Source organism: Cavia porcellus, unplaced genomic scaffold, assembly GCF_034190915.1.
Source record: "Cavia porcellus strain 051 isolate PalLab524CR breed Dunkin Hartley unplaced genomic scaffold, mCavPor4.1 scaffold_7, whole genome shotgun sequence".
In the NCBI taxonomy this organism is placed as follows: domain Eukaryota; kingdom Metazoa; phylum Chordata; class Mammalia; order Rodentia; family Caviidae; genus Cavia; species Cavia porcellus.
This window is the reverse complement of record NW_026947490.1, coordinates 45,256,667-45,278,618: the sequence shown is the minus strand read 5'-3', so window position 1 is coordinate 45,278,618 and position 21,952 is coordinate 45,256,667. Positions and strand designations below refer to the sequence as shown.

General features: G+C 36.5%; 1 protein-coding gene across 1 annotated transcript; it reads left to right on the top strand.

The window, feature by feature from the left end:
- The first annotated feature begins 7,718 nt into the window (after positions 1-7,718).
- Positions 7,719-11,371, top strand: LOC100734890 (T-cell surface glycoprotein CD1c2-like). The gene is made up of 5 exons (XM_003466647.2): positions 7,719-7,779; positions 8,070-8,336; positions 8,997-9,275; positions 9,490-9,768; positions 10,103-11,371. Exons 1-5 carry the CDS (start codon positions 7,719-7,721, stop codon positions 10,195-10,197), a joined length of 981 nt encoding a protein of 326 aa, XP_003466695.1. The 3' UTR covers positions 10,198-11,371.
- Positions 11,372-21,952: the final 10,581 nt, after the last annotated feature.

Here is a 21,952-nt window from a genome sequence, read left to right as displayed (position 1 = left end):
CTTAGATCCTATTACTTTTTGGGGGGGAGAGAATAAAGTCAAATATGGCAAAACAAAGTTGTCAGTCAAAACCAAGTATAGACATAGCACATGATGTAAAACAGAGTACAAGGTTATCAACAATGGTTGTCAACAATGTCTCTTGTTTCCTTAAAAAGAATTGTCTATCTCATTAGATATTATAAAGTTGAACAAAACAGTAGAGAACAAGACAAATAAAACTTAAGCATTGTAAACATTACAGGCCTTCCAAAGGAGACAATAGTCAAACCAGAATGGTCATCATCGTGAATCTTATTGCCTTCAAAGTAATTGCCTATACCCTCAAACTTGATACTATAATACAGAATGGAACAGAGTCTAATCAGTCCAAACAAGATAGTGGGAGTATTACAGGACTTCAAAACAAGTTAATAGGAAATCAAAAAAAGTTCCTATTATATATCCTGCTAATTTTTAAAATTTCTCCCCTTAATTAAAAAAACCATAAAAATAACTAAATAATTTTTAATGAATAAGGGAGAGATTGAGATAAAACAGGAGTGTATTATTTAATTTTCATGCGTTTATGGAATTTTTGCAGTTTCTTTTGTCATTAATTTCTAGTTTCATGGCAGAATGTCAGATAATATGCATGGGATAATCTCAATTCTCTTGCATTTAGTTAAGCATGTTATATGGACTAGTATATGGTCTATTTTACAGAATATCCTATGTGAATTGGAGAAGAATACATATTCTGATGTTCCTGGGTGGAATACTTTGTACATATCTACTAAGTCCATTTGTTCACAGGTTTGATTCTGTTCTGTTGTTTCTTTACTGATTTTCTGTTTAGTTGATCTGTGTCTGTGTCAATGTGCTGTTAAGGTCTCCTGTTATAATTGTGTTATGGCTTTTTTGATTTTTCATTTCTATTAATGTTTGTTTTATATGGCTAGCTGCTCCCAAATTTGGTGCATATATATTTGATTGTTATCTTTTCCTTTTGAAGTTTTCCCTAGCAGGTATGTAGTAACCTTCTTTATCTCTTGATCATTCTTAATTTGAAGTTCACATTGTCTGCAGACAGAATAGCCACCCCTGATTTTTTTTTTCTGTTTCATGGAATATTGTTTTCTGTCCTTTGAGTTTAAGCTTATGAATTTCCTATTGGATTAGATGAGTTTCTTGCATACATAATATGATTGAATGTTTTTTCTTGATCCATCCTACCAATTTGTTTCTTTTAGCTGATGAATTGATGCTATTTACATTAATGGTTATAACTCCTATATTGGTTTATTTTTGCCTTGTTATTTTTCTGCTGCTGGTTCTTTACATTTCGCTTCTGTTTGTTTGCTTTGTTTATTGGTTTTGTCCTATTGGTGTTCTTGATATCAGTTGTAGTTATTTTTATGTCTATCTAGAATATGTGTCAGTATTCTTTGTGTGCTTGATTTGGTGTCATGATGTTGTTCAACTGTTCTTTGTCATGGGAGGATCTTATTACTCCATCCATTTTGAAGGGCAGTTTTGCAGGGTGCCTCAATCTGAGTTTAAAGTCAAATTCTTTTAGGTTTTGAAATACTTCACTCCATGATCTTTATGACTTCATTGTTTGTGTTAAGCTTGCTGTGATTCTGATGGGCTTTCCATTATAGGTGATCTGTCTCTTTTCTCTAATAGTTTTTAATATTTTGTTCTTAGATTGAATTTCTAGGATGTTGATTATTATATGGCTCATTGAAGATTTATTTTGGTTATGACTAATTGGAATTCTGTATGTTTAACTTATCAATATATCAAGTTCCTTCCCTATGTTTGGGAAATCTTTTGCTATTGCTTCCATAAATAATCATTTCATGTCATTTGTGTTTTTACCTTCTTTTTCATTTACACCTATCAATCTTATATTTTTTTCTTTGCCTCAGCTTAAGTGTTGAATTGCTATTTCCTGATTCCTTGTAAAAGATCTTTTCTTTCTTGTTCACTAGTTGCAGTGGTGTCTTCCACTGCTAAAAATCTGCCTTCTCTTTCACTGAGGCAGTTTTGCCAGCTTTTAAATGAAATTTTTGATTTTCTTTATATCTCTTTGAATTCATTTCATGCATTCTGTTTCTTTCTTATATAATTCATTCAAAGTTTCCATCTTTTACAGTGCTCTTCAATTTTTTTAACTATGTCTTCTTCAGAGATGCTTAGCATTTCTTTTATTATGTTTGTCATTTCCATTTTACCTGGGAGATTATTTCTTACCTGAGTTCTTTACAGCTTCCTGGAGTTGTTTCTTTACTTCAACTGCTATCATTTAATAAGTTTCAGGTTTGTGGCTTACAGTTTCTTCTATGTCCATATCTGGTATGTTTGTTTGGTGTGGTTTGCACGTTTGAGATTACATTTTCTCTTTCATTTTGTAATTTTCCTGTATTCCCCTGGGGAATCCAAATGCAAGTTCCAGTTCCTTCCTCGTCTGAGGATGTCTTTGTGCACTGTGAGGTGTTCCCCCAGTTGTGTGTGTGTCATTAAGCAGGTCTTACTGAATCACTAATGGCACTCAAAGGCTCCTAAAATGGAAGTAGAATGCTGCTTGGACATTCAGCTCACCCTAAGTGGCACTCTGAAACTCCTTTTCTGTGTAAGTTTGCTGGATGGGAATCTGCATTTTCTGAGTGTTGTACCAAGGATGAGCAACTAGATGGAGTATGTTGTGCAGCCTTCAGTTCATGCCATTTGGCACACCAAATATCCCCAGCTGTTTAGGGAGGCTGGGTGCAGCCCTAACAGGTTCTGAGTGAGGCACCAAGGTTGCACAGCTAGGTGAAGTTCACTTCTGTTTGTGGTATTCAGTTTAGGAGTTTCCCCTGACACTCAGGGTCACTAAGCAGCAGAGCCCAGTTAGGACCAAAGCAACCTACCACAGGTTTCTGGCTGTGTGGAGGTGCTGAGCAAGGCCCTAACAGGTTCTGAGTGTAATATTGAGATTGCATGGCTGGGGGAGTGCACCATGCAGGGCTTCAACTCATCCAACTCAGTTCAGGCAGTTCCCCTGCCACTCAGGGTAACTGGGCTGACCCAGCCAGTGGTTTTTTTAAAAATTATTGCGAATTCATTGTTGGCATATATAAATACTTTTTAAATGAACATTATCAAATATGTATGTGTTTTGTAATTTTAAATTTTTTCATTATATTCTACCTTGCAATATAAATGTCTTACTGTGGTTTATATATTTACTTACAAAAATCTAAGACTTGAGTGATGAGACAATTTTTGATGTTTCAAGATTTAGTTACAGTAGAGTGGTCCTTAGCATGAATGGGTAGGGAGTTTAGGTATAAGTGATGTGAGATAAAAAGGAAACCCAAGGAACTCAGATAAAAGGTGAGAAAAGCATGAGAACACATACAAAAATTAAGAAATGAGGACATGGTAGCAGAGAAGATAAAGAAAAGACTCTATAGATGGAAAATCAGAAGAACATAGATCAAATAAGAATGTAAAATTTGAAATGGGATCAGAGAACTTGATGTTTCTCTAATCAAGTTCTTCCAATCAAGTCACTTAATGGTGTGTGGCAAGAGATTGGGCCAGCGGTTCATCCTGATGCTCTGGGGCCTTTCTCCTGTTGTAGGTAGGACAGAGAAGAAGACAGATTAGAGAGACACCTGGGAGGGAAAAATAAAGAGCTGAGGGGGAAATGGAAAACCTTGATAGCAGCATGAGGCTGTGGGATGCTGTGGGGTTTCTTTGAAAGGGAAGTGGGCAGTGGGTGGGGTTTCTGCTTGTGGGAAGGGAATGACAGATCACAGTGTGGGATGGTGTGGGATGGGATATGACATCAGAGTCCTGGGAATAGCTCCATCTGCCAAGAGACAAAAGCACCCCTTGGAGTAGATTCAAGGGAGGGTCACAGAACAGCTCAGGCAAAAGTGAACATGGAGGTTCCTATGGCTTCAGGAAAAAAAAAATCCAGAAAAGAGCTTGGCAAAATTGGTAAGAAAGGAAGAATGCTGGGCTCTCCCAGGTAGCTGAGACCCTCTGCTATGACTGGGAGCTAATACAGTGTGTCCTACTCTTCTCAGATTTCCCTTTTAGGGATTTGGATTATCCAGAGGTCATATTTATCACATTTCTTCTGTCTTTATAGCATTTTATATAAATTTCAGATTCTTAGCCCTACAAATATTCACAAGCATAAATAATCTGCTGGTTTCTGTTTGTATAGCACCCTTTCCCTTCCATTTTGGGGGTTAATATACAAAAGGCTCTGGGTATAAAAAAGATATACTTAGGAGTTTGTGTTGTTTTCATCAAAGCAATTAAAATATTTTAAGAAGGAGACTGATATGATTAAGTTCACTGTTTTTTTTTTTGTTTGTTTGTTTTTTTTTTTTTTTTTTTCTTGAGACTGGGTCACACCACATAGCCCAGCCTGATGTCAGATGCAATAATCTTCCTGCCACTGCCTTCAGTGGGCTGGGATTACAGTCATGTGCCACTGTGTCTGAAATGTTGACATTTGACATAGCAACTCTGAAGCAGAGAACTGATCAGATGTATCTGTGACATTCAGATAGGGTACTGTGGTTTTGACCTGTGTCCCTAATGATGAAAGCAGAGTGTCAGTGAGGCTTGAGAAGAAAGGCAGATTTCAGAAGTGGAGAGAGTTGATGTGATGACTGTAGGAATTAAAGGAATAAAGTTTTCAAAGAAAGCAGTTTTCTAAGTACCTGGCTGACTGGATGGGTCTTATTATGGTAAGAGCAAGAGTGTTACTAACCTAATGGTTGTCTTGAGACAGAATTTTCCTAAATACTTTTTTTCTCTCATTGTTCACTTTTTCCTGAGAGAATGAGTTATCTCATTAGTGAATTCAGGAAAGAGAACTATGCCCCCCCCAACCTTGTTCCCAGGTAGTAAGCTGCTTTCAGATTATATCTTCTGCCCTCTCCTTCCTCTTGCCTTCCTCCTCCCACTCCCCCTTCTTCTTCTGTTCTTTGATGTACAGGGCAACCCCTCATGTTTGCTGACTCAGGTGGGGTTTCCCAGAACTACCACTATTAGGTGAGTGTCGTTATTCTGCTCATAATGCTATGAAACAATACAGTAAGCTAGTTGGGTGGTTTAAAACACAAAAGTTCATTTTTCTCAGTTATAATAAATAGAAGTTTATGATCAAGTTTCTAGCACATTCAGTTTTTTTACAGGGGGAAATCTTCCTGGATTATAGACAGCTAGCTGCTTACTGTGTGCTGGCATGACCTTTCTTTGATTGGTTTATGGATGCACACACACACACATGCACACACACACACACACACAAGAAGGGGAAAGAGAGAAGAGGAATATTGAGTAAGCACTGGTTCTTTGGTGTTTACTTTGGAATTTTATGGTATTTTTCTATTAAGTTACATTTCCAGTCCTGTGATTTTTTTTTTTAAATTTTTAAAAATGTCCTTATTTAGTTGCCCAGGCTGGGCTTGAATTTGTGATCCTCCTGCATCAGCTTCTAAAGTGATGCGATTACAATGGAATTGCAGGCTTCTGCCTGGAGACATGGCCAGTGTGTATTATAATTACTATAAGGATATAAGGATACTTACCCAATTGGATCAAGGCACCACCTTTAGTAATTCACTTGTCAGTTACTTTCTTTGTATGTCCAACATAACCCTACTGTTATGAAGATTACAGATTCAACATGCGAGTTTTGATGATAGACATGCATTCACACTCACAATGGTGAGTATGATCACTCTATCTGGGGTTTGATCCTCGTCAGATCACCTGGGTTACAGAATCAAACCACTGAGCCTTTGGTAATTTGTTCCATCTACCTCATTATCTTTGTGATACTAGGTTCTGAGTTTAGCAGAAGAAGAAGGCAACCACCTGTGGTTCACAAGGCAAATTGCAAGACAGTAGTACAGAGCCAGAAAATCAAATGGGATATCTTAAATGATCAAGCCTGAAGATGTCTCATGGTTCCAGTATCTCACATCCCACAGCCCAGAGTTCAGAAGAACTGTTCTCCTCCCGTAGAACTATGGAGAAGAGAAAAATATGTGATAGCAGATACTGTACCTGTTGTCACTTCCTAAAACTCTAAACTAAGAGCTTACCATCGACCAACTGAAGATTGGTGCTGGGGAATGACTTGAAGAAGATTTAAATTTCATTGTGTTCTATATGGTGTCTGTAGCTCATGGAGGCTGGCAAATAATATTGGCTATAATAGGAAGAGTCTACTGTAAGTTACCTCCAACCATTTTTTTTAATATTGACAAGTTTGAGAAAGCCACTATTGTTATTAAAACATCATTTTTTACACAGTAAATATATATAATAAAATACATGAGTTAGAATAGGAATAGTGTCGGAAATTTGCTTTTAAAGGATGTCCACACTTTCATTCAATGAATATTATTTTGGGGACACTATAAAAAGAAGTATTGTCTGTGTCTCAAAATGATTTTAGTTTTATCTGTTCATACATAGTAAGCAGTGAGGATTACTAACAACCAAGAATGTTTCATGATTACTTAAATATCCCTGAATATTCATAAATGATGGTTTCTGCCAATGTATTTGTCATATCACAAAACTTAATTCGTTTCTGATCTCTGCTATAGGCAGTCTCTTGTTCTTCACAAGAAGAATTATTTCTATTTCTGCACACTGCACAGCAGTTGGTCCTCAGGGAGAAGTGCAGTCTTGTCCCCCAGGATTTTTTGTTTTTGGTACTGAGATCGAACTCATGGCCATGCACTTGCCAGGCAGGCTCTTATGCTGCTGAGCTAAATCCTCAGCCTCTCCTGTAGGATTTTATATTATGGACACTCCAGTGAATCAGAATGTACCTGTCAGCTATCGTATTTCACTAGAAAACACTTTTGTAAATATATTTGTATCTAAGATTCTGTATACTAAAACAAAATATCATGATGACTTTTAGTTCTCCATTTAAGTATACTTCTGTTGTTTGAAATATATTGATAAATGAACTATATTGATAATCTATGTATGTTCTTATACCTAGTAAGCTACTTAATATCAATTACAGATTAGATACTATTCTCTTAAAAGAATATATGGATTAAACTCAATAGTGGATCTTATACTATAGTCATGTAGTATAGTATGACTGGTGCAGATGGCTGCAATGTGAAATTAAAAATAGGAACAATTTAAAAAAAAGCACCAATGAGAATTGAGAACTGAGATAGTGGTAGAAGAAGGTATAAAATGGGAAAGAGAAGGGTTAGAGACTATTCAAAAGGGAGAGAGATGGAGTGGACAAAAGTGGGGACACGATGGAGTTCAGATGCATAGCTAAGTGGAAAAACTGGAAGAACTGCAATTGGTTAAAGCAAGCGTGATCAGAGGAAAGCACGAAGTAAGTTTTCTCATTTCATAGATGAAGTACAAGATCCATAAAAATGAAGTAACCTTTAATAAATGTCACATACCACTTGTTCCAGGAATGATTGATGTAGTTCTGTAAGTAAGAAGGAGCTTAGTGAAGAGGAGAGCAGTTCAATTCCAGTGAGGAGAGAATAACTAGTTCAACATAAAGGGGAAATGAGAGGTTGTGTAAGAGGCCCAAGGTCACAGGAAGCTTCAGACTTACTTGGTAGTATCATTAGCTGGTGGCGGAGGTCCACTTCTGGTAGAAGAAAGTTGTACGCTATAGAAAGGATACATTTTGGCGAGAAAAGGAGACACCTATAGATGACATGCTCTTTCTACAATTTATATTTCTGGATGTTGTCCTTGGAGGCAGTATCACTGAAAATGGTAAGAACATCTCTATCAGTTGTCCTTTTGATTGGGTCTGGGTGGAGTTTTGCAAGCCTTCTTAAGATAAATTACTTAGAATTCTGGAAGGCTGGATGTTTGAGCACCCTATCTCCAGGTGTAATCTATTTTTTCTTGAGAATCCTGTTAGAACAGGGGGTCTTTTGTAAGGAGAATGTCATTGCTAAGCTGAGCATTTTACTTCTTCATCTAGTAACTGATTCATTTTCTCTCTTCTTTTTTTCTTTCTTTCTTCTTCTGTTTTCCTTGTACTGATTGAACTTCCATAGTGGTCCAGGAAAACATTTCACTTTATGGAATGCTGACCTCATCCTATGCCAACCAATCCTGGGCACAAAATCGTGGCTCTGCTTGGCTGGATGATTTGCAGACTCATGGCTGGGACAGTGAATCAGGCACAATAATTTTCCTGCACACCTGGTCCAGAGGTAACTTCAGCAACAAAGAACTGGTAGACCTGCAGCTTCTAATTCGTGTCTACTTTTCTGAATTAACACTGGAGGTTCACAAACGAGCCAGTCAATTACAGTTCAAATGTGAGTTCAATCAACTCAACTAAGGGATTCTTGAGGATTCTATTTATGGGAAAGTTTTCATATTTCTTGCTTGGACACATCTGTTATCTCATTCCAAGATAAAAGTGTGCATGCATATGTCTGTTAAGGTATATTCCAAATATTTACTGAAAATTTCCAGGCTCTTGCTATTTCAGGAATAGTTTTTATCTGAACTTTTATACTGTTATCTCCTTCTGTGGTCCACAATGCAGAGGTACAAAGTTATCTGATTTTGTAATTGATTTCCTGAATACACAGCTCTTCAATATCTCCAAAGGCCTACATTCACAGTGTAACAACCATGGTGACCAATGTCATGCATCATGAAATGCACTTTCATCTCCTTCAAAACAGTTCCTCTCATGCCCTATAGCTTATATTATGGAGCTCACACATCATTTCTTCAAACTGCACTCAGGTCAATCTCTTGTTAATTAAAGATATTTATCTTTTATTATTCCCATTTTTCACACTTAGCATATTTTCTTCCCTTTGTTTCTAATTGTGTATATCTTTAGTTGATCAGCACATCTACATAAAAACTTTTTATGGTAATTCCTGATCAGCCCCTTAAATTCTCATATCATTGCTCTTATTTTCTTCATTTACCCTCTTGTTCTCATTGTTTTCTTGCCCCAGATCCCTTTGACATACAGGTGAGAGCTGGATGTGAGCTGCACTCTGGAAAGACCACCAAAGGCTTCCTCAATGTAGCTTTTAATGGATTAAATTTTCTGAGTTTCCAAAACAAATTGTGGGTGCCATCTCTAGAGGGTGGCATTAGGGCCCAGAAGGTCTGTGATTTACTCAATAATGATGAAGGCATCAAGGCAATCGAGTACTATTTTGAGAGAGATGTCTGCCCCCGTTTTCTATTGAGTCTGCTGGATGCAGGAAAGATGGATCTTCAGAGACAAGGTCAGTTTAACCCTTTCCTCTGAGATTGGTCTGCTTGTGTCATGCTTCTTCCTGTCACCTTCTTCACATTTAGCACAGGGAAGGGGAAAAGAGGGTGCTGATGAGACCTAGCTCCTAGAGAAACAAAAAAAAGGCACTGAATATTGGCTTGAGCATCTGTGTACTTAAGCTGTATAGTACATTCATTTGTGAGTTCTCTTTCTTCTCCATGCAGTGAGACCAGAGGTCTGGCTGTCCAGTAGTCCCAACCTTGAGCTTGGTCGACTGTTGCTGGCTTGTCATGTCTCTGGTTTCTACCCAAAGCCTATTTGGGTGATGTGGATGCAAGATGCACAAGAACAACTGGAAACTAAACAAGGCGATATTCTTCCACATGCTGATGGGACATGGTATCTTCGGGTGACCCTGGATGTGGCAGCTAGAGAGGCAGCTGGGCTGTCTTGTCGAGTGAGGCACAGCAGCCTGAGAGACCAAGACATCATTCTCTACTGGGGTGAGAACTGATTTGAAGGTGTGATTGGGTGCCCCTTGGACATGAGGTAGAACAGAGGAAGTTTGATGAGGCCAGGTATAGTTGAAGAAACTAACAAAGACATGAACTTGAGTAATTCCAGGAAATGAGAATTCAAAACTGAGGAACACATAGATTCAAGACATTTTGGGGAAGGCAGAGAATCCTTCTTTGGGTAGAAATTGGAATAGAGTCACTGTAACAGAATGAATGGTGTGCCATTTACCCAGTCATATATTATTTAAGGAAACTAATGGATAAAGCAGAACCAATAGCAGGTTTTAGATGACATGTATGTATATCTCCAATACCACAGGACATGGCCTTTCTGTGATCATGATCGCTTTGGCAGTGATAGTGCCTCTGGTGCTTCTGATAGTTCTTGTGTTGTTGTGTAAGAAACGTTGGTGAGTTCTTGTATTTACTCCTTACCTGCTAATTTTTGTTCCATGTTTGTTACACCTGTTAGCTTTTGTTTTGCCATCTGTCTTAGTTACTTTTCTCTCATTGATAAGACATAATACCCAACACCCCGAATTAAGGAAGGAATTGTTTATTTGGCTCTCAGTTTGTGGAGAGCTCAGTCCATAGTCAGCTGATTCCAAGCAAGGTGGCATGGCACAGTGACAACATTTCAAAACAATGGAAGACAAAAAAGGCAGAAAGAGAAAAAAAAATTAAAAAAGGAAAGAGCAAGCCTGATTTCCTCACTTATATTTTACACAGGTCACCCCCCACCCCCCGCAGGGTAGAAACAATGAAAATGACATGGGACTTTAAAACAAGATAATTGGGAGCAGTCTTTTTGCTTTTCACTGCTGAATAGAATAATATCTCTTTGCCTTCCTCTTCCTTGTTTGGAAAGTAAGGATCTTGTTTCCCTGCTGAGTTGTTAAACTTCTAAACTTCTCAAGTTGGTGCAATGTATCAATAGTAGCACCTTTTACAATTTATCTAGTGTTTCTTCCATTTTTCCACAGAACATATCAGGGTATCCTATATGATGACTGCTCCAACCTCTCCCTTGGTAACAAGAAGCCAAATTCCCAGGCACTTTGGACAGCATGATGATGACATGTTTCTACAATATCTTTAAATTGTTTCTCCTTTCGTGTACTAATCACTTGTTAATGTGGCCCATATTCTGATACTCCATAGGGCAGCACCTCTATTTTTTTCAGTAGTATTAAATCATTGATTGCCATTCCTGATATCACTGTTCAGAGATCTTGTTGACCCTTGTCTATGAAGCAGCCTTTCTCTCCTCTGACCTCAGTGAGCCCTTCCACTGCACTCTGTTACAATCTTGTCTCTCTTGTGTCCTGAATTGCTCTTACCCAGGTCTTTTTTCATTTTTTTAATTTTTAATTCCTTGAGGGTAAGCACCATGACAAGGGTGCCTTTCTTACATTCAATATATACTTAATGGGAAAATAAACAAGTAAATGCAAATCACCATGTGACTTTAGAATAACTGTAATATTGTTAGTTTTTTCCCTTATTTTTCTCTCTGATACTGTTGGAACATTTGAAACACTGATGTTCTTTTTCTGGTTTAAATGATTAAATTAATTGAGAAACTTCAGTATCCTTTTTGTAATTTATTTATGTTAATTACAGAACTTGCATTATGGAAAAATGAAGCCTAGTCTATCTTTTTAAAGAGAATGAAGCAAAACAAAATAAAACAGAATAAACCCAATTTTTTAAAAAAACAGTGAAAGTGAAAAAGGATTTTAAATCAAGTTAATAGGACTTAAACAATGGCTGCCATAATATATTATGCTACCTTTGAAATAGCTGCCTATGTCATCAGATATAATAAAATCAAACAAAACAAAACAGAATAAAACCAAGCAAGCAAAACAATGAAAATGATATGGGACCTTAAAACAAGATAATTGGGAACTGTCTTTTTCCTTTTCATTGCTGAATAGGAATAGTTTTCAGTATGAGACTCATCAAATAAAGCATCTTGGTATTTTGTGTTACTGTGTGCTCATTTATTATTCTTTGCTTTTATCAATTCTGTGCTTGAACACGTTTTGTATGTTTTACTTACCGTGCATTTTGTAGTCATTGATGTCTCTGTTTACTCCTGCACCTCTTTTTAAACATATAACTGTTTGTTTCCTTTATCTGTCCTCTCTCTTCCTCCATCCATGCCTCTCTATTTTCCATGTCCTATTCTTTCTTCAGTTCTTATTTTAATTGTTAAACTTGGCTTCTCAGGAACCATTCCTGAGTCAGTACAGCTTAATGGGAAGCAATGATGGAGCAGAGGGTGAGTGTTAACAAATTACTAAGGCCTCCACCTTGTGCCCTATGTGATTGAGGACACACGTTCATCACCTGATGGTTTACACATTTGTGCTAGGCTGTACTTGATTTTTGCAAGCCCTCATGTATAATCAGGACACATTGGTGTATTAGCTATGGTTCTCTTTGGTCTCTCCTTAGAGTATGTGTACATGTGCATGTGTATGTCGGTAGACAGGCATTCAAATCTCTGTAAATAAGTGGGAGTTTATCAGAGTTCCCTATGTTTGTCTTATCTTCCATATATCTCTGATAAATTTTGCTTGTCTCAGCTAGTACTACCAGCAGCATCTGGCACCTATCATTTTACCATTTGGGTTTTGCCACTGATGATTACTGTTGCTATAACCTCTCTGCAAATGGAATCTTTCTGTCCATTCTAAATTATATCTACTTTTCTGATGACAGCATGTCTGGTGGTCTCCATCAAATTTCCTGATGTTGCTACAAAAGGGATGAGAACATTTTCATGTTAAATTCTAACAATCCTCACTCTTCTTTTTTAAAACAATTTTATTTTGAAGGTAGGAAAATACAACAGAGCAACACGGAGTAAAGCCAACTGAGACAATGCTGTGAAATTGGTACAGAACTTCACAGCAGTAATGGGTACCATAACAGTAATAGGTACCATAGTATATTTCATTGTCTGTACAATAATTGTCCATTCAATTAGGTATAGTAAAGTCAAACCAAAACCAGCACATTATAAAACCAATTGAAAGAGAATATGGAATAGAACAAAACAATCAGAACAGAGCAAAACAGTGAAAGCAACATTTGCCTTCAAAATATAAAAGGAAATCTCCCATATTTGCTATATTGCATATGGTCATCCCCCTGACAAATGCTCAGACCTCTGCCCCCAGTTGCAAAGGGCAGGGTGGGGAATGGATCGAATGTTTCATTCTCAGCGTGTGCACTGGTAGGCTCACAGGAGACACTGAGTGGTTCTCTTTCTGGCTCATGCCAGAAGCACTTACTGGGAATGCATGTGGATTGCTTTCTTGCTCAAGCTCCTAAGATCTACCTGGCTGGATCTTGGGAGATGATGACTGGTTCTCTCCCTGGCTCACACCAGGGGTGTTTACCAGAAAGGGAGGTGAATTGCTTTCTTGTTCAGCCACCTAAATTCCACCATGGCCAGATCAGGAGACACTGAATGGTTCTCCTGGATTGTGCCAGGGTCACTTATTAGGATGGGAGGTGGATTGCTTTCTTGCTCAGCCACCTAAGTTCCACCATGGCTGGATCTTGGAAGATGCTGACTAGTTCTCTCCTTGGCTTGCACCAGGGGCACTTACCAGGAAGGGAGGTGAATTGCATTCTTGCTCAGGCACCTATGTTCCACTATGGTTGGATCTCCTATCCAGATTCTTTCTTTCTTTCTTTCTTTCTTTCTTTCTTTCTTTCTTTCTTTCTTTTTGTGAGGGGATCAAACTCATGACTGTGTGCTTGCAAGGCAGGTGCTTATGCCACTAAGCTAAATCCTTAGCCCCTATACAACATACCAATGGAGTGCAAGGAAAGCAGTTCTAAAAGGAAAATTTATAGCAATAAACTCACAAATTAGGACAACAGAATGATCTAAAATAAATGACCTAATGTTGACCTTTAAACTTATAGAAAAAGAGCAAATCAAACCCAAAACTTTTACAAGGGAGATTATAAAGATAAGAGCAGAAATAAACATAAGAGATTAAGAGAATACAAAAAATCAATGAATAAAATGTTGGTTCTTTGAAAAAATAAATAAAATTGATAAACCACTAGCCAACATTATCAAAATGAGTAAAGTAAAAACATAAATTCAAGCAGTTATGAATGAAAAGAAAAATCACATTTCCCAAAGAAATACGGAAGGTTATTACTACCTACCAAGAGAATCTATATTCTAATATAGAAAATATAGAAGAAATAGACAGATTGTTAGTCTTAATCAAATTGCCAAAACCAAATTGAGAAGGTATAAAAATTTCAAGTAACCTGATATCAGCTAATGAGATGGAAAATGTAATAAATATTTACCAACAATGTATAATCAAGGGCCTGACAGATTCATTATCGAATTCTAAAAAACTTAGGGAAGAAATAATGGCACACATGCTGAAACTCTAAGAAAATTAAAACAGAAGAAGTAATTTGAAAATAATTTCTGGATGCAAGTATTACTCTGTTACAAAACCAGAGAAGAACCCCCCCCCCAAAAAAAAAAAAAAAAAAAAAAAAAAAAACTTTAGGCCAATCCTCCTTGTGAATATAGGCACAAAAACCTCAGTAAGATACTGGTAAAGAGAATGTACCAAGTCATCGAGAAGATCATATACCACAATCAATTAATATTCTTTCCAGGGTTGCCAGGATGGTCCTACATATGCAGATCAATAAATGTAATACATCCTATCAACAGAACCAAAGACAAAAATTATGCAATCATCTGAAGAGATGCAGAAAAAGCATTTCATAGTCCAAAACCAATTCATGATAAAACCTCTACAAAAAATTTGACTAAATGGTCTTTACCTCAATCCTATAAAAGCCATCAGTGACAAATCAACAGGTAACATCATATTAAAAGGTCAAAAACTGAAAGCTTTCTCCTCAAGTTCAGGAATAAGTCAAGGGTGTCCATTACAACCACTTCTATTTACTAAAGTCCTGGAAATATTAGCTAGAGCAATTAAGCAAGAGAAAGAGATAAAAGGAACAAAGATAGGAAAATAGGAATTTAAATTATCTTTATTAGACACTGATGTGATACTTTACATAGAAGATCCCAAAGAATCCACCAAAAGCTGGCTAGATTTAAGCAAATTCATCAGCATAGCTGAATACACAGGCAACACTCAAAAATCAAGAGAATTCCTGTACACAAACATGAAAATCACAGAGAAACTAGGGAGAGCACATCCCTTACAGTAACATCCAAAAAATGAAGTATTTAGGAGTCAATCTAATGGAGGATGTAAAAGATCTGTATGGTGAAAATTACAGTACTGTTAAAAAGGAGATTTAAGAGTATGTCAGAGTATGTCAGATAATGCATAGACATCCCTTGCTCTTGAATAAGAAGAATCAACATACTGAAAATGGCCATACTCTTAAAATTTCCATACAAATTTAATGTGTTCCCAATCAAAATACTTTAGTATACCACACAGATCTAGAGAAAGCATTCCTAAAATTCATTTGGAATGAGAAGAGGTATAGAATAGCAAAAGCAATTCTGGGAAATAAAGACAAATCAGAGGACATAACAACCCCAGACCTGAAGTTGTAGTACAAATCTGCTGTTATAAAATCAGCATGGCATTGGCAAAACAATAGGCTGGAGGATTAATTTAACAGAATAGAGGATGTAGACACAACACCAACATCCTCAATCACTTTATCTTTGACATAGGAACCAAATATGTTCATTTGAAGAAATATAGATTCTTTAATAAATGATGCTGGAAAAAATGATTTGCTACATGACAGACACTAAAACTAGATTCATGTCTATCACCATTCACTAAATAACAGTCAAAGTTGATCAAAGATCTAAATATCAAGGCAGAATCATTAAATTTACTGGAAGAGGAAATAGGTAGAAATCTTGAAGACATAGGTTTAGACAGAGACTTTATGAATAAAACCAAGACTGCAAGTGAAATACTACAAAGCATCAATAAATGGGATCTCAGCTTATTAAAAAGATTTTTCACAACAAAAAAAAAAAAATCACCAACAGAGTAAAAAGACCACACATATAGTGATAAAATTATAGCCAGTTGTTGCTCATGCCGAAGACTTCTATCTAGAACATATTAATTGAAAAAAAAAAAAAAAAACAGAATCAGTCCCCCAAAATTCAAATATCCAATCCAAAACTGGACATCTGAGATGAATATATAATTCTCAGATGAAGAAATACAAACAATAAACAAATATATGAAAAGATGACACCTTGTGGCACCCAGGAACTCCAGCCAGAGACACACATGGGGCAAGCCTAGACCCGGGCCCCTCCTGTGACCTCCACTGTTTCCACAGATGACCTTGTGGGATCAGGAAACTCCAACCAGAGCTCCCACCATTTCCCCCAGAACCTTGGACTACAACGCATTAACTGTACTAGCCTGAGGGGAGATTCAGTGACTGCCTCACTCAAATGGAAGGTCTGAGCAGCCTATAGTCAGTGTGATGAGTATGCCCCTAAAATAGAGGTGTACAATGTGTAAATAGACCAGCAGTAAAGCGCTCTCCAACTAACTATAAGAACTTGATGAATCTGGCAAGAGTGTGGCTGACCCCTACCTATACACAGAAAACATCAGGCAGGGGAAAGAGTGTGCCAATAAAGACTCCCCCAACTTGGAGAAAATAAAAAAAAAGGCTTATGGACACACAGGCACACAATAGGGACACATTAGGGTCTCAATCAACACAAACACTACAGACAGGTATATTTAGTGACCTGGAATAACCTGAAGATAAAGTAATAGCAGGAACTAAAAGTTTGCCTACATCATTACTACTAGGCTCACCCAACAGGCCTTGCAGTGAGAAGTTAGATGACTGGCCCAGCTACCCATTGTGGTACCAAGCAATTGGACAAACATCAACCTTATATTAGGACTCCAAGATACACACTACCAAGAGTTGACACTAGTGGGATTGAGATACTCAAAGGGGGAAAATGGAAAAATGAAAAAGCAAAATGCAGGCCACCTGGAGCCAATATAGGTGACACTGAAATAGAGGAATTAAAAAGTAACACACCAGAAATCTCTGAGAAGATAGAAAGTGAAATAAAGAACAACTCCATGAGGCTATAGAGGAGATCAAATTAGAAGTCCTCTCCCATGTAAAGATAGAATTAACTACCTTAGTAAACGAGTGGCTGAGCACAGCTAAAGAAGATATAGAGACAAAACTACAGGAGCATGGGAAGCAGACTGAAACCTTGAATGAACAATATAGAAAACATGTAAAATTCATGAAACAAACTCAAAGAGACCATCCAAGAAAAAAAAATTCTATTGAAAAATTCAAATGAAGCTAAGGATAGGGTTTTGTACCTTGAGGACAGGATCGCAATTAGTGATCATGAAAGGATAGAACTTTTAAAAATAACAAAGCAGCATGAAGTGATAATTTAGTAGCTTCAAGATGATGCCGAGAAAAAATAAGATTAATGACATTAATGAAGTTATAGAAGTCAATGCAAATGACATAACCAAAATATTCACAGAAATAATAGAAGAAAATTTCCCAAACATGAGGAAAAATCTGATATGCAGATAAGTGAGGCATGTAGAATGCCAAACAGTCACAACCAACATAAATCTACAACCAGTTGTATGTAATTATGTCTCAGATGTAAAGCATAAAAACAGAATACTAAAAGCTTTTAGAGAAAAGACCCAACTCACCTATCAAGGAAAGCCCATTACAATCACACCAGACTTTTCAGCACAAATCCTCAAGTCATGATGATCTTGGAGGGAGGTATATCAAGCCCTGAAGGAAACAAATATCAACCCAGATTGATGTACCCAGAAAAACTTTCATTCAAATGAATGGATAAATGAGATACTTCCATGGCAAACAACAACTGAGGAAATTCATGTCCACCAAGCCAACCATAGAAAGAATATTGAAAGGCATACTCGATAGAGATAAAAATGACTACAATGCCCAAAACAACAACAAAAAGAAACCATCAGGTAGGATAAGCAATTAAACAAAGGGGAAAAGCAGAAAGCAAACAACTGGAACATAACATGGCAAAGTTGAGCCAGTACATATCAATTGTATTCATAAATGTAAATGGCCTCAATTCATCTATCAAAAGAAGTAAGTTGATAGAATGTATCAAGAAACATGATCCCACAATATACTGTATGCAAGAAACACATCTGATCCAAAAGGAAACTCATAGATTAAAAGTCAAAGGATAGAAAACAGTATTCCATGCAACAGGAACCCAGAAAAAAGCAGGGGTAACTGTTCTATTTGCAGACAATGTGATCTTCAAACCTAAAATGGTTAAAAGAGATAAGGAAGGTCACTACATACTCATTAGTGGAAAAATTCAAGAGGAAGAACTAACAATTATAAAAATACATGCAACAAATTCAGGAGTACCCAACTATATAAGAGAGTTACTAATGGACATGAAAAATCAAATGCACAAGAACACAACTTTACCAGGGGACCTTAACAGCCCATTGTCACAAAGAGATAGATCAAATAGACAAAAAGTGAGCAAAGAAGTAATAGAACTGAATCACACCTGTGAACAACTGGACTTAGTAGATGTTTACAGTGTTCCACCCAACCACATCAGACTACACATTCTTCTCAGCTGCACATGGGACATCCTCCAAAATGGACCATATATTATCCCATAAAACATTCTTAAGTAAATACAAAGTTATTGAAAATTTCCCATGCTTAATATCTTACCATAGCACATTAAAATTGGAAATCAATGGCAAAAAGCCCTGCAAAACCTGAATAAACACATGGAAATTAAATAGCAACCTTTTGAGCAACCAGTGGACTATAGATGAAATTAAAGAAGAAATAAAGCAATAACTACAATTCAATGAAAATGCAGAAATAACATACTGTTACCTGTGGGATGCAATGAAAATGGTCTTAAAAGGGATACATGTAGCAATAAATTGTCATATCAACAAAACAGAAAGAGCACAAATAAACAACCTAATGCTTCATCTCAAGCTTCTAGAAAAAGAAAAGCAACTTAAACCCAAGGCTCATAGAAGAGAGGAATTTGTAAAGATTAGAGCAGAAATCAATTCAATTGAAACTAAAAAAAAAAAAAATCCAAAGAATTAATAAATCAAAAACTTATTTTTGAGAGAATAAACAAAACTGACAAACCTCTAGCTGACTTTATAAAGAAAAAGAAAAAACCCAAATTCACGCAATAAGGACTGAAAAGGAGGAAATTACTACAGAACCCATGGAAATTCAAAAGATCATGAGTACCTACTTTGAAAATGTCTACTCACGTAGAGTGGAAAACATGGAGGAAATGGACATATTTCTAGAAACATATGAACTACCAAAGCTCAACCAAGAAGATATAGCAATTTTAAATAACCCAATATCAGCTAATGAAATTGAAAATGTAATTAAAAACTTACCAGCAAAGAAAATCCCAGGTAGTGATGGGTTCATGACTGCATTCTACAAGAAATTTAGACAAGATTGGATGCCAATATTCCTTAAATTCCTCAGTGAAATTGAAAAAGAAGCAGTCTTCCCTAAATCATTCCTGGATGGAAGTATCACTCTGATACAAAAATCAAAGAAAGACTCAAACAAAAAGGAGTGTTTATAAGCGAACCTCACTAATGAACATTGATGCAAAGAATCTCAATAAAATACTGGTAAATAGAATACAGAAAATCATCAAGAAAATTATACATCATGACCATGTAGTATTCATTCCAGGAATGCAGGGATGATGTAACATACTTAAATCAATAAAGGTAATGCACCACATCAACAGAGCCAAGAACAAAAACCAGAGGTCATCTCAATAGATGCTGAAAAAGCTTTTAGTAAAGTCCAATACATGTTCATGATAAAAACCCTACAGAAACTCGGAATACACACTTTCTGCCTCAATCTTATAAATGCCATCTATGACAAATCAACAGCCCACATTATATGGACAAAAACTGAGAGCTTTGAGTTTAAAATCAGGAACAAGACAAGGATGTCCACTATCACCACTCCCATTCAATATAGTTCTGGAAACACTAGCTAGGGCAATCAGACAGGAGAGAGAAATAAAAGGTATAAAGATAGGGAAGGAAGAAGTTAAATTATAGCTACTAGCAGATAACATGACACTCTATATAGAAGATCTTAAAAACTCCCTTAAAAGACTATTAGAGGTAATAAAAAATTCAGCAGTGTAGCTGAATACAAAGTCAATGTTCAAAAATCAATAACATTCCTGTACACAAGCAAAAACTCCATAGGAGAGAAATTGTATAAATATCACTCTTCACAATAGAGTGTAAAAAAATGAAATACTTAGCAATCAATCTGATCAAGAATGTAAAAGATCTACATGCTGAAAATTATGCTAGGCTAAAAAAGGAGATTAAGGAGGATATTATAAAGTGGAATGATATTCCTTGCCTTTGTTTAGGAAGGACCAACGTTGTGAAAGTGGCCACACTCCCAAACCTGTTATACAGATTTAACGCAATCTCAATCAAAATATCATTAACATACCTCACAGAGCTATAGAAAACACTCCTAAAATTCCTTTGGAAACAGAAGACAGTTCTTATCGCAAAGGAAATTCTGGGCAACAAAGGCATGGCAGGAGGCATCTCAATTCCTGACTTGAAACTATACTGCAAAGCAACAGTGATAAAATCAGCATGGTATTGACAAAGAAATAGCCCTAAGGATTAATGGAATAGATTAGAAGATGCAAGCACAACTAGAAAGACACTCACCCACCTAATATTTGACAAAGTGGGTAAATATGTTTACTGTAAGAAGGATAGCCTATTTAAAAATGGTGCTGCAAAAATTGGCTCTCCACATGCTGAAGGCTGACACTAGACACATGCCTATCATGATGCACAAAACTAAAGACTAAACAGATCATAGATCTAAATATTAAAAGAGAAACACTGAATCTACTGGATAACAAGGAAGGTAGAAGTCTTGGAGACATAGTGGGAGGCAAAGAATTCATGAACAAAATGCAAACTGCACAACAAACACTTCAAAGAATCAACAACTGGGATCTCATATTATTGAAAAGTTTCTACACTTCAAAAGAAATCACCAACAGAGTGAAAAGAAAATACACTGAATGGGAAAGAATTTTAGCCAGCAACCTCTCAAAGGACATATATCCAGAACATATAAAGTATTGAAAAACATCAACCCCTCAAATTCAAAGGCCCTCTCCAAAAATGGGCATCTGTAATGAACACACAGTTCTCAGATGAAGATATACAAATGGCAAATAAATTACATGATGAATTATTCACCATCACTGGTCATTCGATAGATGCAAATTAAAACAGCCTTGAGATTTCATCTCACTCCGAAAAGAATAGCTGCTATCAAGAAATCACCTGATAACAAATGTTGGTGAGGCTTCAGGGAAAAAGGAACACTTCTTCACTGTTGGTGGTAGTGCAGACTGGTGCAACCACTATGGAAATCAGTATGGGGATTTCACAGAAGACTAGGATTGGAAGTTCCATTCAATCCAGCTATTCCCCTACTGGGTATTTTCCAAGAAAATCTAAAAGATCATATCACAGTGATATATGTGCACACATGTTCATAGCAGAACAATTTGTAATAGGTAGATCTTGGAAACAACCAAGATGCCCATCAACCACAGAGTGGATGAAAAAATTGTGGTATTTTTATGCAATGGAATATTACTCAGCTATAATAAGGATAATCTTGAGGCCTTCATAGGCAAGTGGAGAACACTTGAGACTATCCTCATTAGTGAAATAAATAAGAATCATATTTATAAATATCATACTGTGTCTCTAATGTAAAAAGTAATAAGTGATGTAGGAGTAACATAATCGTAAATGTGTAATTGCTATTGTAAAAAAGGTAGGAAAAGAAAGAAAGTGCTCTAAAGGATATAACTGCAGGTATGTTTAAGTGAGTAGGATTGATAACCATATTACTAAGTTTTTGTTGGATCATTGAACAGAACTGTTTTCAGTCTCACTGTTTGAATATCCACTTTGTATGATTTACTTTTGTAATTTGAACAATGATTTCTATAAGGGAAATATGTAATTTATCAACTAGTGTTTTCTTACTG